General features: G+C 34.4%; 1 protein-coding gene across 1 annotated transcript in view; it reads left to right on the plus strand.

Moving 5' to 3' along the window:
• Positions 1-14,879, plus strand: part of CAAP1 (caspase activity and apoptosis inhibitor 1) — a 46,754-nt gene that overhangs the window by 18,774 nt on the left and 13,101 nt on the right. Inside the window, exon 5 of the mRNA XM_025852972.2 lies at positions 6,477-6,550. Coding sequence (XP_025708757.1) covers positions 6,477-6,550 — 74 coding nt within the window. The remainder of the gene's footprint in view (positions 1-6,476; positions 6,551-14,879) is intronic.

Genomic DNA, 14,879 nt, shown 5'->3' on the forward strand with positions numbered 1-14,879 from the left:
TTACTCTTTATAAACTCAGTTCCTTTAAACATATATGAATTATAAAGAGCTGACTGTACTTTTAGGCTGGTAAAGGGTAATAATAAATTGGGTATTTGTACCCCATTTATGTTCTCATGTCCTTTATAAATTGTTATTAGGCTATAATACTTAGTGTAGACTATTCTACATAATAGGGTAAGTTTATCAGAAATGAAAGGATGGGTTTTTCAGAAAACTTTCACAGAAAGTATTACTAATCATTGCCAAGATTGTGACCTAATGCTTAGACTCCACAAAGTGTAGCATGTTTGCACATCCTATATGTTTGTACCTTTAAATGTACCCACAAAGTGATCTCATGCTAATTCCTTGAAAATGCAAGAATATAGGGATAAAACAAAGAGAAAAACCCCTTTGATTTCCTTTAGTCATTTTATATAGAATAGAACCACCTATTTAAGGAATTGCCTGTTCATAAAAACAGAGTTGCAGGGGGGCAGTTTATACAATAAACACGAGTTCTTAGAGAATCATGGATGAAAGAAAAATGAGTGTGGTACCTGTGATTCTTTGCATTATATTATTTGGGGAGAGGAAATGGAGATAAGAGTTACATTTTGCTGTCTTTTGCAGAAGGAAGTTGCTGAGGGAAACAGTGGAGATGTGCATTTATTTGCTCTTGGAAAAGCCTTTTGAAAAAAATTAAGGTTGTTTTGCCTCATTTCTTAGTGTTTGAAGGTTACATTTTACCACCATATGATTTAATTTTTTTGAGTCTGTTCTAAGACTTTTGTGGTGTTTCAATTAAAAAAAATTAAGCTATCATTTAAATATAGTACAGTTCACCTTTTTTGCTTTATAGTTCTATAAATTTGGACAAATGGATTTTTTTTATCTACTGCCACAATCACAATATAGAATAGTTCCATCACACTAAAAATTCCCCCCATGGCTCTTTGTAGTACACTCCTCCCATCCCCAGTCTCTGACAACCACTGATCTGATTTCTGTCCTTATACCTTTTCTTTTTCTAGAGTGTCATACAGATGGAATAATACAGTATATAGCCTTTTGAGTCTGCTTCTTTCACTTAGGATAATGCATTTGAGATTCATTCGTATTGTTGTGTATATCAATAATTCTTCCTTTTTATTACTAAGGAGTTAGTATTCCATTGTGTGGGCATACTGTAGTTTATTTATCCACTCCCCACTTGAGGTAATCTTGTAAGCAAAATAATGAGCCTTCAAACATGTTTACACTCTGATTTTCAGAACCCGAGAGTATGTTACTTTATTTGACAAAAGGGACTTCGAAGATTTGTTTAAAGTTAAGGATTTTGAGGTGGGAAGATTATCCTGGATTACCCAGGTTATCCCACTTTAATTCCATGAGTTCCTAAAAGTTGAAGAGGAAGACAGAAGAGGTCAGAGAGATCTTACATGAGACTTGACTAGAATCTGGGAATGATCCTCAGCTTATAGCCAGCAAGGAGTCAGGGACTTTGGTCCAACAACCTCAGTGAACAGAATTCTGCCAGCAGCCCAAATGAACTTGAAATGAATTCTCCCCTAGAGCCTCCAGAAAGCAATGCAGCCTGTGGACACTTTGATTTGGTCCGGTGAGACCCATACCAGACCCATACCAGACCTACAGAACTGTAATATGATACATTTATGTTGTTTTAAGCTATTAAGTTTGTGGTAATTTGTTATGGCAGCAATAGAAAATTAATAAAGGGACATTTCAGTTGTTTACAATTTATGGTGATTTCACATAATGCCACTATGAATGTTCTCATACAAGTTTTCGATAGGAACACGAGTTTTCATTGTCTTTGGTCAAGTACCTATGATGGGGGGTTGCTAACAGGTATGTCTGCATCCTTGCTGATACTGTATATGAGAGTTCCATTTGTCTGTTGTTTTGACTTTAGCCAGTTTAATAAATGTGTAGTGGTATGGCATTGTGGTGGTTCCAAATTTGCATTTCCTTAATAACAAATGACGTTGACCATGTCTGTTATTTTGTTTATTTGCATCTGTACATCTTCCTTGGTCAAGTGGCTTAATTTTTGAACCAGTTTTTTAAATTGGGTTCTTTGTTTTTTTTATTATTGTGATTTGAGAGTTCTTAATATACTCTGAATACAAGTCTTTATCAGTTATGTGGCTTGCAAATATTTTGTCCCAGTCTTGCTAGTCTTTTATTCTCTCAACATTTCCTTGGAAGAGCAGATGTTTTTTCTTTGGGGGAAATCCAGTTGATCAATTATTTTTATTTATAGACCATGCTTTTGGTGAAATCTTTGGTTATTAATAAGATCACAAAGGAATTTTTCCTGCATCATCTTCTAGAGGTTTTATAGGTTTACATTTTTTAGGTCTTACCATTTTGAGTTAGTTTGTGTATATGGTGCAAGATATGCGTTGGAAATTATATCCATATGGATACCAGCTGTACCAGCACCATTTGTTCAGTTCCAGTGAATTGTCTTTGCACTTTTGTTGAAACTCAGTTGATCATGTATATGTGAGTTTATTTCTGGATTCTCTTCTGTTCCATCCATCTCTAAGTTTATCCTTTCTCCAACATCATAGTGTCTTGATTACTGTAGCTTTATAGTAATCTGATAATGTGCATCCTTTTTCAAAGTTGTTTTGGCTACTCTAGTTTCTTTGTTTCTTATTTTTAATAATAGAAAACTCATAGAGTGATAGGCTGGCTTCTTTTAGCCCCTGTTTTTATTCCCTGGAGAGTGAGGAGAATCAAAAGTCCTACCTTTTGTTACTTTTGCCAAAATGGCAAGATGCTGGCATCTTCTTTATCCTTCCATTGAGGTATCTTCTCTGTATTTTTTATTTGTACAAGAAATTGACTTTTTTTCTCTTTAGAAATGTATTTTAAACTTTTAGTAATTCACATGTGTAATTGTTCTTAAGTTCCACAGATCTCCCCAGTGTATTACTCTGAATTAAACAACAAATTCATTGAATTCTGGAAAACAAACACAAAAACATCCATTGAGTGTTAGAAGTTCTTTGTACATTTTGGATGCTGACCCTTTATCAGACATGTCATTTGCAAATATCTTCTCCCATTTCGTAGGCTGTCTTTTAGTTTTGTTGTTTCCTTCGCTGTGCAGAAGCTTTTTTATTTTGATGTAGTCCCGATAGTTTATTTTTTTATTTTGTTGTAAGAAAGGATCAAGAGTGGAATTGTGTTTGGGTTAAAAGAAAGGTCAGACTGATACTGGCTTGAAGACTTAAATCCCAGAGATGGGTATACGGCTGTCTTATAATTCAAAGCCAAGATTGTAAATTAAGCTGCTTTAAGGAGGAGTACTGTGGATGGGAGAAGGAAATTAGAAAAATAAAAACAGGCTTTTATTTCTTCCTTAATGAAAGAAATACGAAAGTCATTGCAAGATTCTTAACCCAGACCGGATTTAGTAGTGTGTTCTTCCCTCCCTCCCCACTTTTCTCTCTTGCCTTCTCTCTCTCTCTCTCTCCAGTTGTTATAAAATTCTTTTTTATAAAAGATTTATTAGAGGGTGTGCACACGAGCAGGGGAGGGGGCAAAGGGGGAGAAAGAGAGAGAGAGAGCAAGCATCTCAATCCAACCCCCGCTGAGTGTGGAGCCTGAAGCAGGGCTGGACTCACAACCCCGAGATCATGACCTGAGCTGAAATCAAGAGTCAGAGGCTTAACCCAGTGAGCCACCCAGGCGACCCTACAGTTGTTATAAAATTCTTAAAGTATTTGATATAAGTATTTAAATGTCATTTAAATATAAATTAGAATTACTTTAGTTTTCCTAACTCTGACAACTAATATGTCTTATCTGGGAGTAGACGTTTTATTTTTATGAAACTAGAAATAAAAAGACATCATATGTACTCATAGTTTTCGTATACCTTAAGACATTTCCTTTTTTGTGTATATTTTCTCTTTCATGCTCTTTGGTGAAAATCTTTAAATTGTATTAAAAAGCTCTGTATGTATATGATAATTTTAGTTGCAAAGCCTACATCTTGGAAAAATTAGCTCGCATAGATTTTAAAATTCCAAGCTATTTTCTGGAATATTTTTTTGACTTCACGTACTACTGATGGAAAAGCATCTAGCATTTCATTTTTCAGCCACAAGGTGGTGTACTTGTACTGCATCTACTGTCTGAAATTATGTTTGGTGACTTTCTTCAACAGCATGTTCAAACCTAACTTAAGATAAAACAGAACGTTACAAAAGTTCACTTTGGGCACTAAAAGAAATTCTTTATGGCAGCAGGTAATCTTTATAGGGATGTCCAGTTTTATTTGAAGGGAAACCAAGGGGCTTTCACAGAGAAAATAAAATAATGCATACAGTAATGCATTTTATTACATTATTATTAAAAATTTTTACTTGGCAATAACTTCACAGTTATTAAAATGTTATAAGAATAAGAGCAGTACAAGAAACATCCATATACCTTATACCTAGATTTACCTACTGTTAACATTTTATCCCATTTGCACACCCTCTCTTTACCTCTCTTTACCTCTCTTTATCTCTCTTTATATAGGTGTGTGTCCATTTTAAAACATTTGAGGCTATAAGTTACATACATCATGACACTTGACTCCTAGATAGTATGTTGTGCTTTCTTTTTTTAAAGATAGTGATGTTCTTTTTATATAGCCACAATACAGTGTCAACTTCAATAAACTTAACATTGGTATGATACTTTTATCCAATCTACCATCGGTATTTCAGTTTGTCATTTGACTAAGTAATGTCCTTTATAACATTTTTTCCCTTCCAGTTCAGCAGTGTCATCTCAAGTATAACATTTAATTGTCATGGCTCTTTAGCCTCCTTTAACCTGAAATATTTTCACAACCTCTTCTTGGTCTTTTATAACATTGACATTTAACTCCCCACCCCCTTTTAATAGAACATTACTTTTTTCCATTTGGGTTGAACTGATGATTTCTTCATGATATAGGTCATACATTCTCAGCTATAATATTGCATAGGTGATGTTGTATCCTTAGGGTAGTACATATGCTCATGCCCCCCCACCACCGCTTTTAAAGTTTAAGTAATCTCTCCACCCAACATGGGGCTCGAACTCATGACCCTGAGATCAAGAGTCGCACACTCTTTCGACTGAGCCAGCCAGGCACCCCACCCATGGCCCTTTTAATGGTGAAGTTACATTATGTTTTTGTTCAAGTCATTTAGATATATGTGCTTAGAAGAAGAATTAGGTGCCCATTCAAGGTCATGTAAGAGCAAACAAACATTTACCCTAAAGGAAGGTACTTAGAAATAGATTAATGCTCCCAGTAGGTAAAATCTGATTTGACTGTAAGGCTTGAGGTAGCACATTTTAACTTTTATTCCTTGCAAAGCTCTTAATATACTATATTGGCATTTTATCTGTCCCTGGATTGCCAAAGAATATTTGTTGATATCTTCCTTGGCATCTGCCAGTCATTCTGGTGAAAGACTAAAATCTAAGTCGGTGATATTAGAAAGAAGAATAAAACATATCTCAATTTTAGTTTTTTATATGTCCTAACTAATACCAGATCCAAATAATTTTGTAGTCTCTATTTGAGTTTGTGCTTGCATTAGTCAAATTTTAATACAAAATAAACACATGAGTGCCAAATATGTTGATGGAAAGAATGTTGTAAACTCAAAGAAATGATAACAAGTCTTTATCCTTTGGTTATTTGAAGGATTTGTTATTAAGTGGATAGAAATAATTTTGTGAGTTGGAAAATTCCCGAAATATTTCTCATATGTTAGTTTTAGGGTGTGTATAGAAATTCTCCAGGAGGTATACTTACTTATAAAGAAGGTAGTCATTTTGAATATTTGCAATTAATTAATTTCTTTTGCTGAAAAGTATTTGTAACATTAATATTTAGATGGTATAATGCCCTCTAAGAAACAACATTAGTTTGCGACTCTGTTGGAGAACATGGTGAATCAAAACTTTTTTATGATCTCATACTTTAATCCATTTACTTTGATTACATATGTATATTACATATAAAATATGTATTTCACACATACTGTAGACATCAAAGCATTTGAGGTATGAAATTAGATGAATATAAAATAATTTGAATGCCAAAGTGCCCATTAAATTTAACAGTTGAACTTGAAAAGTTATTGGATTCCTCTGTAAGTTATGATTTCTCCTACCAGCTATCCTGCAGGATATTGGAAAGGAGAAAAAGTTACCTCCATATTCCTTCCATTTTTGCTCCTTGATTTTTACAAAGGTATATACTGCTTAAATTGGTAGTGGTTTATAGATACTGTTTTTGACACTTGTATACATGTTTCTGAGTTTCCAAAGTGTACTAAGTGGTGTCCTCGGGGCTCAGAATTCAGTGTGTCTTCCCAAGTATGTGACTTAATTCTGGGAACCTGAGCAGTATTATTTGATCAAATATAGTTTTAAAAATTGTTTTATTTATTTTTATTCCTCAGACAAGACATCTGTGTAGATTCTACTTCAACTGTGAGAGAGAACAAGCAACCTGAAGGTTTAGAATTAAAACAAGGTATGAATCAAGTAGTTAATTTTTATATATCATTACCTGAAGATTATAAACATTTTACCAATCATAAATTTTCAGTGTTCCGGTTGCCCCCATTTTACAGATAAGGGAACAGAATAATTTATTTGGTCCAAGATTACAAGAGTAAAGAACATATTCTTTATTTCATGAGTGTCACCAGAAAGCAGTCATCTTGAATAGTGTTAATTTCGTAATCTCTACTGTATGTCATCAGCTGCAGATACCGGAGATACATTAACAGGATAGCTTTGGGTTATATGTGAAAAAACAAACAAACAAAAGCTTTATGGGGTGACTTTGTCTTTTCTGCAGAGATACTTTGTTATTACTCTCTTCCTTATTTATTTTCTATAAATCAGTAGTTTTTGACATTACCAGCCAGCAGAACTGAAGTGATAATTTGTAATTTATTCAGGCCAAGTAGATCAATGGGGTTGATCTTTCACATGTCTTTTTTTTTTTTTCTTGTTGGGAAAATTGAAAGTAAAATAAATTTTTATTAGTTACTCAAAGACCACCTCACATTTTTCCTCTCTCCTGATAAAAGTACTTCAGAGCAATGAGAATTTGTGGTAGCCAAAATGATTGTTTTATTTATTATGTAAGCAACTAATCTTTGATTGGCTTAGAATAGTTTCTTTAAAACTTGAGTCATAAGAACTTACTTGGTACAGAGAAGTAGGTCATCAGTTTATATAGGCAGAATTTCTTTTTTTACTTGTGGTCTGTGTTATTAATGCTTGACAAAGTGAAAAAAAATTGGATAACTAATTTTGTGATTCATTCAATGTACGTGGAGAAAGAACAAAATCAAGATTTTCTGTAATTCCAATTTATGTACTCTGGGGTTTTATAAATATTTCTGATGGTTTCAAGAATTCCATTGTTTTTCAGAAGTCCTATTGTGTTGGCCTCTTAAATAGACAAAAAAAAAATTACGTCTTTATATTCTCACTACTTCTGAGCACCCAGCAAAGACATAAAGTCAGAGTCATAGTTTCATTTACGTTTATTTGTCATATATAAATAAATGCTAAGCACACATTATTTTTATTTAACTCTTGTACACCATGGGTGATTGGGCAACTCTGCTATTCTTTCTGTCTTTGTTTCTATTCTTTGCATCTAATGAGCAGGCATTGTGGAGGGTATGCTGTTAGATCGTCTATATAGAGAAGAATGTCATGTAATTGACATGGTTGATTCCTAGGGAAAAAGGAACGGAGACCTCATTGTACAAATTAGCCAGTGCTGCCTTCTAAGGGAGGAGGTTTTTCTGCTCTCATGTTCAGGTAGTTGGAGCTCTTTAGAACTTGCTTCCCAGTGTCAAAAACCTATTTTGCTGTGATTTTATATAGTAACTTCAGTCATTTAAAAACCAGCCATGGAGGCAAAGTGGGAGAGAAAAAGAACTCAGAGTAGCCAGATACCACAAAGCCCAAATCTTTTATGCTCAGGAGCCTATATAGACCACTCTGAGGTTCTCATGTAGGCATCAGAAGCATCCAAGAACACACTGTCATCAGTAAGGGACAGCAAAGAGAGGTGAGTAAACATAACGTCACAGCACAGCAGTACCATCATGCAGTACAGTTCATGTGCATGTTGTGACTAAATCTGTAGGAAACGGTTAAATTAAGTTGCACTTTTTTTTTTTTAGAAAAGAGGGAAATAATAGGTAATATCTTCCAGAAAAATGTCTATAAAAATAGATAAAATATAAAATGTTTTCAGTTGCATAGTGGAATGAATATAAGTTTTCTAAAATATTCAATTATGTAGAACATCTTCTAGGTAAATATTAGTATAGCTAAAATCTGAACCAGATAGTAAGTAACTTGGTTGGAGTTCCCCAAGAAGCTGAGGTACACCAGGAAATAGAAATCCTAGTAGTCTCAATAAAGATTGGTGCCTTTTTTTCTGAATGAACTAATGTTGTCTATTTTTAATATGCAAAACTTGCAGAATTGATTTAATATTATCTCTAACTTTTCTTGCATAGCTAGCTGTTCTTGCTCACAGTGAGCTCAATAAAAACAGAATAGAATGCTCTTCGTGAATGTATTGTCGTTTTGTTTAATGGCTTGACCATTTAAGAAAATTAATGGAAGCTTATTTAGAATTAAAGTAACCCTTTGTTCAGGAGACCAAAATATAAAGCAACATTGAATTTTCTCTTTGCTCTTCCTGAATAAAGTAAGTCTTATTATATGACCTATTCATAGTGTATGATACTGACACGTTATTTAAATTACACTTTCAATTTTTTCAGCTTCTCAAATACTCAAATATTGAGAAATATTAATGGTGAATTAGTTAATTGAAATTTATATTTTTTTGTCTAGTTCTCATGTCATCCGTCTTATTGATAGGAAAGATCATTTATGAAACAAGCTGTGCTGAAGATGAGTATCAGATTGTGGGCTAACTTCTACCATACTTTAATGATGGACTAATAGCTGAACATCTTCCTTCACTGTGCAAACATTATTTTAATGTAAATAAAATCTGGTTGATTGATTGGTAGTATAGTAAAATAGGAACTCTTCTGTTGGAATTAGTTTCCTAACTCATTTTTAGCAAGAGGGCAGCTGTATAAGAAACATTAGTTATAGTTTTGCTCTTTATCTTCAGCACAGCTATGTTTGTGTACATGAGCACATATACGTGTACAAGCCTGAGATCTTTGATTAATTTCCTGGAGGATCTCAGGGCTTGTATTATTGAAAAGGTTTAGCTAAGTTTTTAAAACAATAATAGTTATTCTATTTAAGATTTCTTTATTTGAGAGAGAGTGTGAGAGCGTGGGAGCAGCGGGGGAGTGGGGAGAGGGGCAAAAGGAGAGGAGGAAAGAATCTCAGGCAGACTGCTGAGCACAGAGCCTGCTGCGGGGCTGGATCCCCCAACCCTGAGATCACAACCCAGCTGAAATCAAGAGTCTGTCGCTCAACCAACTGAGCCACCCAGGTGCTCCTAAAATAATAATTATTTATGTAAATTATTTATGTAAATGACCACAAATTGGTCTTTTGTGCTATAGTTTAAAAAAATGAAAACTGCTGTTTGTTAGAGGTATTTAATTGGTAAAATTTTTTTTAAAATGTCAACTCTCTGCTAATATTAATGAATTCTCTTTATATATCTATAAATAAATTTGCTTCAGATGTTCAGTAATATTTAAGTAATGGTCTATACTTAAATTATTGCTTTAAGGTTTACAACCAGGGCTATGTTTAATTTTGCAAATTATTCTCCTTTGTAACTTAAGAATTTAGTTCTTAGTTTTGCATTTCTTCTTGGACGTGGTCATGAGAAATTTTTTTAACTATACATGAGAAATAGCTAAGTCAAATTTGGATACTTAGGTTGAAGAGGACGTGAGGTTTTTAGCACTCACTTTAAAATATTTGAAGAGCTGTCAAGTGGAAGAGTGATTAGGCTTGTTCTGTATTACCTCTGAGAATAAAAATAGGGCCAGTAGATAGAGTTATCATTAGATAGATTTTGGTTCAATTTATTTATCTCAAATAATCAGAAGTATCAGAAAATGAGTGGGCTGCTTTCCTTTTGCTGAAGGATGTTTGAACACAGATTACATAAACCACCACTTGGTGGCTCTGTTGTAGAGCAGATTGAAGCAGTGTTTGTTTGGATCTTTGGCCTTGATCTTGAAGTTGATTTTCTGTCAGATTTTGTAAAGACCAGTGCCTAGTGCAGTGTCTGTACTTTATCTTTCTCTATATTTTTTATTCTATTGGAAAATTATCTTCCTTTCTATTAGAGAAAGACATGCATGCAAACATGCATAAAATACACACCAAATTTTGCTGTGGTTAGGCTCAAATTCTGCCACTGTTGTGTTTTTTAAAAAATAATGTAGTTGCCTCATGTAATTATATCTTGACCTTCCAGTTCACAAATTAGTGTAGGATGGACAGCTTTAAGAATTCTCTTGTTAACAAGAGCTTCAAAAAGTTGAAAGGTAGACTTTTATAGGGGAAAAATGTTTATCAGTGGTTAAATTGTATGATGGAAGTTTAGATATTTTCTGTGGGCTTTTTTTTTTTTTTAGCCTTTTAGACTAGTGGTCACCAAAGTGTAATTATACACACTTCCAGAGAATGCAAGAAAAAGAATACCAATACTTCTGAAGTAAATAAATATATATAAACTTATGTATTTGTCTCTCCATTTAAAAATTTCTGATTCCATATATCATTGTATAGTACATACTAACTTATAATACTACATACTATTTTATAAGTAAATAAAATACATACTGGAGCAGGTACTTAAAAACCTTTTCAATGATATGTTTATATAAGTAATGAATAGACTATCATAAAGAATCAATGATAGTCACACTTATTCTAAAAATTAAATGTGAAAGAAGAGATTTTTGCCAATATTTAGCAAAGATATTAAATATAAAACTATATGAGACCTTTTGAGTCCTTAAGGTGAGGGATAAATGGAAAACCTCAACTGATTTGTGCTCTTATTGCTCTTATTGTTACTGTTGTTCTAAGGTAGTACTGTACCAGGAGAAGCAGAGGTAAGTAGAGGGACTAGAATGAAAAAGAATGAGGAAATTAATTGGCAGTTAAAAAGGAGTTGAGTTTTGCTGAAAAGCACTTCCTAACCATAGCTGAAGAAATACATACAAGTTATAAGAAGTTAAAAAGATAATGAGAAAAATGCCCTCAGAGACTTCTGTTTGCTTTGTGAAGGAAGAGAGAGTGAATATCATCAGTTAATTAAGCAGCATTTGGAGGAGTTTTATATGTACATATTGCTGTAGAAACCTCTAGATTGGCAAGTGAACTCTGTGTTGCCTCTTCCTTTCAAGACTTGAAATCGCAGGCGCGAGCATGAGAGAGCTGTGGGGAAACTGATAAAAGTGTTTCAGGTCGTTTGGAGTTGGAGACAGAGAAGCAGATGTACAACTGATTTGTTCTCAAAGTTTGAGTCTAATTTCTTTTTTACTAGCCCTTGATTATCTCCTTGACTGGCTCTAACAAATAAGTATTCACAGAATGCAGCTTCTTAACATGAGTTAACTTCTTTAAAGGATTTTTAGAAACTCATTCTGGAGAAATGACGTCCCATTCAGCAATTGGTGAAGTAAAAAGAGATTTATGGTGTAACCATCAGTGCAACTTAAGAATTTACATTTCTCTTCTCATTCCTTTGAGCTTTTTCACAAGTTATTACCAGCAGTGACACCAAACAGGATCCTCCCACCTTTTCATCTGTCTCTTTCTCTGTGTAGTAGTTGAAAAAAGGGTGAAAATTACATTTTATGTGACAGATTAGCCCATACTGTTTCTTTTTTCCTTTTGAAGACCCCTCTGTTACATTTAATTGTGCAACTTTTCTGGATTAAAAAAAAAAATAAACTGGCAAGGTTTTTGGATGCATAATGCTTTGTGTGTGTTTTACCAAGAATGACATTATGAAGAATTTGATTTAGTATATGAGGAAAATGTTGGTTTCCATGTTTCTTTAAATTATACCCGTTCTATCTTGTGATGTATTTCATAGGATCCTAGACTAGTCTGCTTTGGAGGTTATGTAGTCCAGACCTTTAATGGATGTTTGGATCCCCTTTGGATTCACTGTACTTTTCAGTAATTATGTTCTTCTCCAATTGATTAGCAAAAGTATCTCCTTATATAGAAGTACTCCTACCAAAGGAAAGATAGTAAACATTAGGCTTGAAATCAGATTTTGTTAACCAGTTTCTGAACTTTTTGCACATCCTATACCACAGTTTTTTAATTAGAAGTTTTGGTTACAACACCATACGTAGTATGTAGTCTTTTCAAATTGATTTCTTTCACTTAGCAGTATGCATTTGAGGTTCTTCCATGTCTTTTTGTGGCTTGATAGCTCATTTCTTTTTATTGCTGAATAATCTTCCATTGTATAGATTTACTGCAGTTTGCTTATCCATTCATCTATTAAAGGACATCTTAGTTGCTTCCAGATTTTGGCAATCATGAATAAAGCTGCTGTCATCATTTGTATGCAGGTTTTTCTATGGATACAAGCTTTCAACTCTGGGTAAACACCAAGTTCAGTTTTTTAAGAAACTGCAAAATTGTCCTTCAGAATGCTGTATCATTTTACATCCTCCCATCAGTGAATGAGAAGTTCTGTTGTTTCATATCCTTGCTAGCATTTGGTGCTGTCAGTGACTTGGATTTTGACTATTCTCATGGATGTGTAAGTGGTATCATACTCTTTTACTTTGCAATACCCTAATGACATATGATGTTGAGCATCTTTTCAGGTGCTTCTTTGCCATGCATATCTCTTCTTTGGTGACTGTTCTCTTCAGATCTTTTGCCTGTTTTTTATTTGGGTTGTTTTCTAATTTTTGAATTTTAAGAGTTCTTTATATATTTTGGATACCAGTCCTTTAACCAGGTGTGTTTTGTGAATATTTTCCCCCAGTCTGTGTCTTGTCTTTTCCTTCTCTTAATGATTTTTCATAATACATACTTTTTAGCTCCATGTCTCTTATATATTTTGTTTATTCAGGTGGGCTTAAGGGACCTACGAGAGGAAGATAAATTCAGTCTGAACCAACATTTTCATCCATGATGCTTCAGTGGTCATCTGATTCTTTTAAGATCTGGGAGGCACTATTGAATATTTAAATGCATAGATTTTTAAAATATACTTGGGTTTGGATTTTGGTTCTGCCACTTCAGTTGTGTGAACTATAGGGCAAATTGATTAAACTCTGTTCCTCAGTTTCATCATTTGTAAAATGGGGATAATAAATATGAATGCCTCTTCCAATATGTTGGCATAAGGATTAAATGAGTTAACACATGTAAAGTGCTTTAGAGAAGTGAACAGTACATAGTATATGCACAGTAAATATCAGCCCTTATAATTATTTCTGCCATGATTATTGTTGTCGTTAGAATTTTCTGCTTCATCCCCTCAATATCCTACTTGCTGTCTCTAATTGGTAATAGGGTCTCTATATTTAGTCATAGGCTGCTATTATGTAACTTCTGCTCATTTGTCCTTGTGTGTCCTTTGGATTATGAAAAATGAATTTAATACTTTTTCTAAATGATGTTTGTTCAGATTTTGAAGCTGATCCCTTCTTCCAACAAATGAATTGTAGTTTTGTGCTAGGCACCAGAAAGTTAAATAAAATATGGCCTGGCTTGGAAAGAACTTCTCTAGTAAAGGAAAATAGATGTGTAAATTAATTTTTCCTACCTATCTGTGTCTGACCTTAAATTATATAGTCCCTGTCTCTTCTCTTAAAATGGGTGAACTCTTCGTGTTACTGAGACCAGCCCCTCTATTTGTATAGTGGACACTTCTCTTTTGGTACCTGTAGGTGTTTTTTTCTCTGTTCCTGATTATTGCCCCCCTCACTGGTGAACTGTTGCCAGCAGCGGTTTCACTGGTATTGCTGAGTCCTCATCTTAACCCGTCAGCCATGTGTGACACCACTCATTATTCCTCCTTCTCTGAGACTTTCTTCTCAGTCTCCTTTGTGTCATGCTGTCCTCTACCTGATTTCTAAAGGGTAAGTGCCCCACCCATCACCTTCTCTTTGGACTTTTTGTCTTCTTTTAAATTTTTTTTTATTTTTAAAAGATTTTTGTTTATTTGAGAGAGTAAGCAGAGGGTCAAGGAGACTTCCTGCTGAGTGCAGAGCTGCTGAGTGTGGAACCTGACATGGGGCTCCATCCCAGGACCCTGAGATCATGACCAGAGCCAAAGGCAGATACTTAACCGACTGAGCCACCCAGGTGCCCCTGGACTTTTTCTCTTTTCTACATCTTATGTAATTCTAAGACTGGCAACTACAAATTTATTTCTCCAATTCAGACTGCTTTCTAAACCTTTATATCTAGCTTACTTATTAGATGTTCAGTAAGCATCTTAAAGCTAATATGTTCCAGAGTAAATTCTAGATTGTTCCCTGACACACACCCCCACCCCCCACGCCCCTGCCCAAAGCAACAAAGAAAAAAACAATACTACTCCCCCTTCAAACCTTGCTTCTCCTACAGCCTTCTCCATCTCAATGAAGAGCAGTTACGTTCTGAGTGTCTAGGCCGAGAATCTGGGAATCACTCTTGACTGCTTTCTTTCATCTCTGTCAACAAATCTGTCAGCTCTGCTTTCACAGTATTCAGAATCCAACCACTTCTCACCTCTTCTTAGCCATATTATTTTGGTATTGATTCTTACAACATGCTGATCCCTCTGTTTCTAACTCTGCTCCCCTGTTGTCTCTTCCATAGAGCCGTCTGAATGACTGTAAAAACTA

This window comes from Callorhinus ursinus, unplaced genomic scaffold (genome assembly GCF_003265705.2).
Source record: "Callorhinus ursinus isolate GAN/ISIS: 27379988/994484 unplaced genomic scaffold, GSC_fseal_2.0 scaffold42, whole genome shotgun sequence".
Lineage (NCBI taxonomy): Eukaryota > Metazoa > Chordata > Mammalia > Carnivora > Otariidae > Callorhinus > Callorhinus ursinus.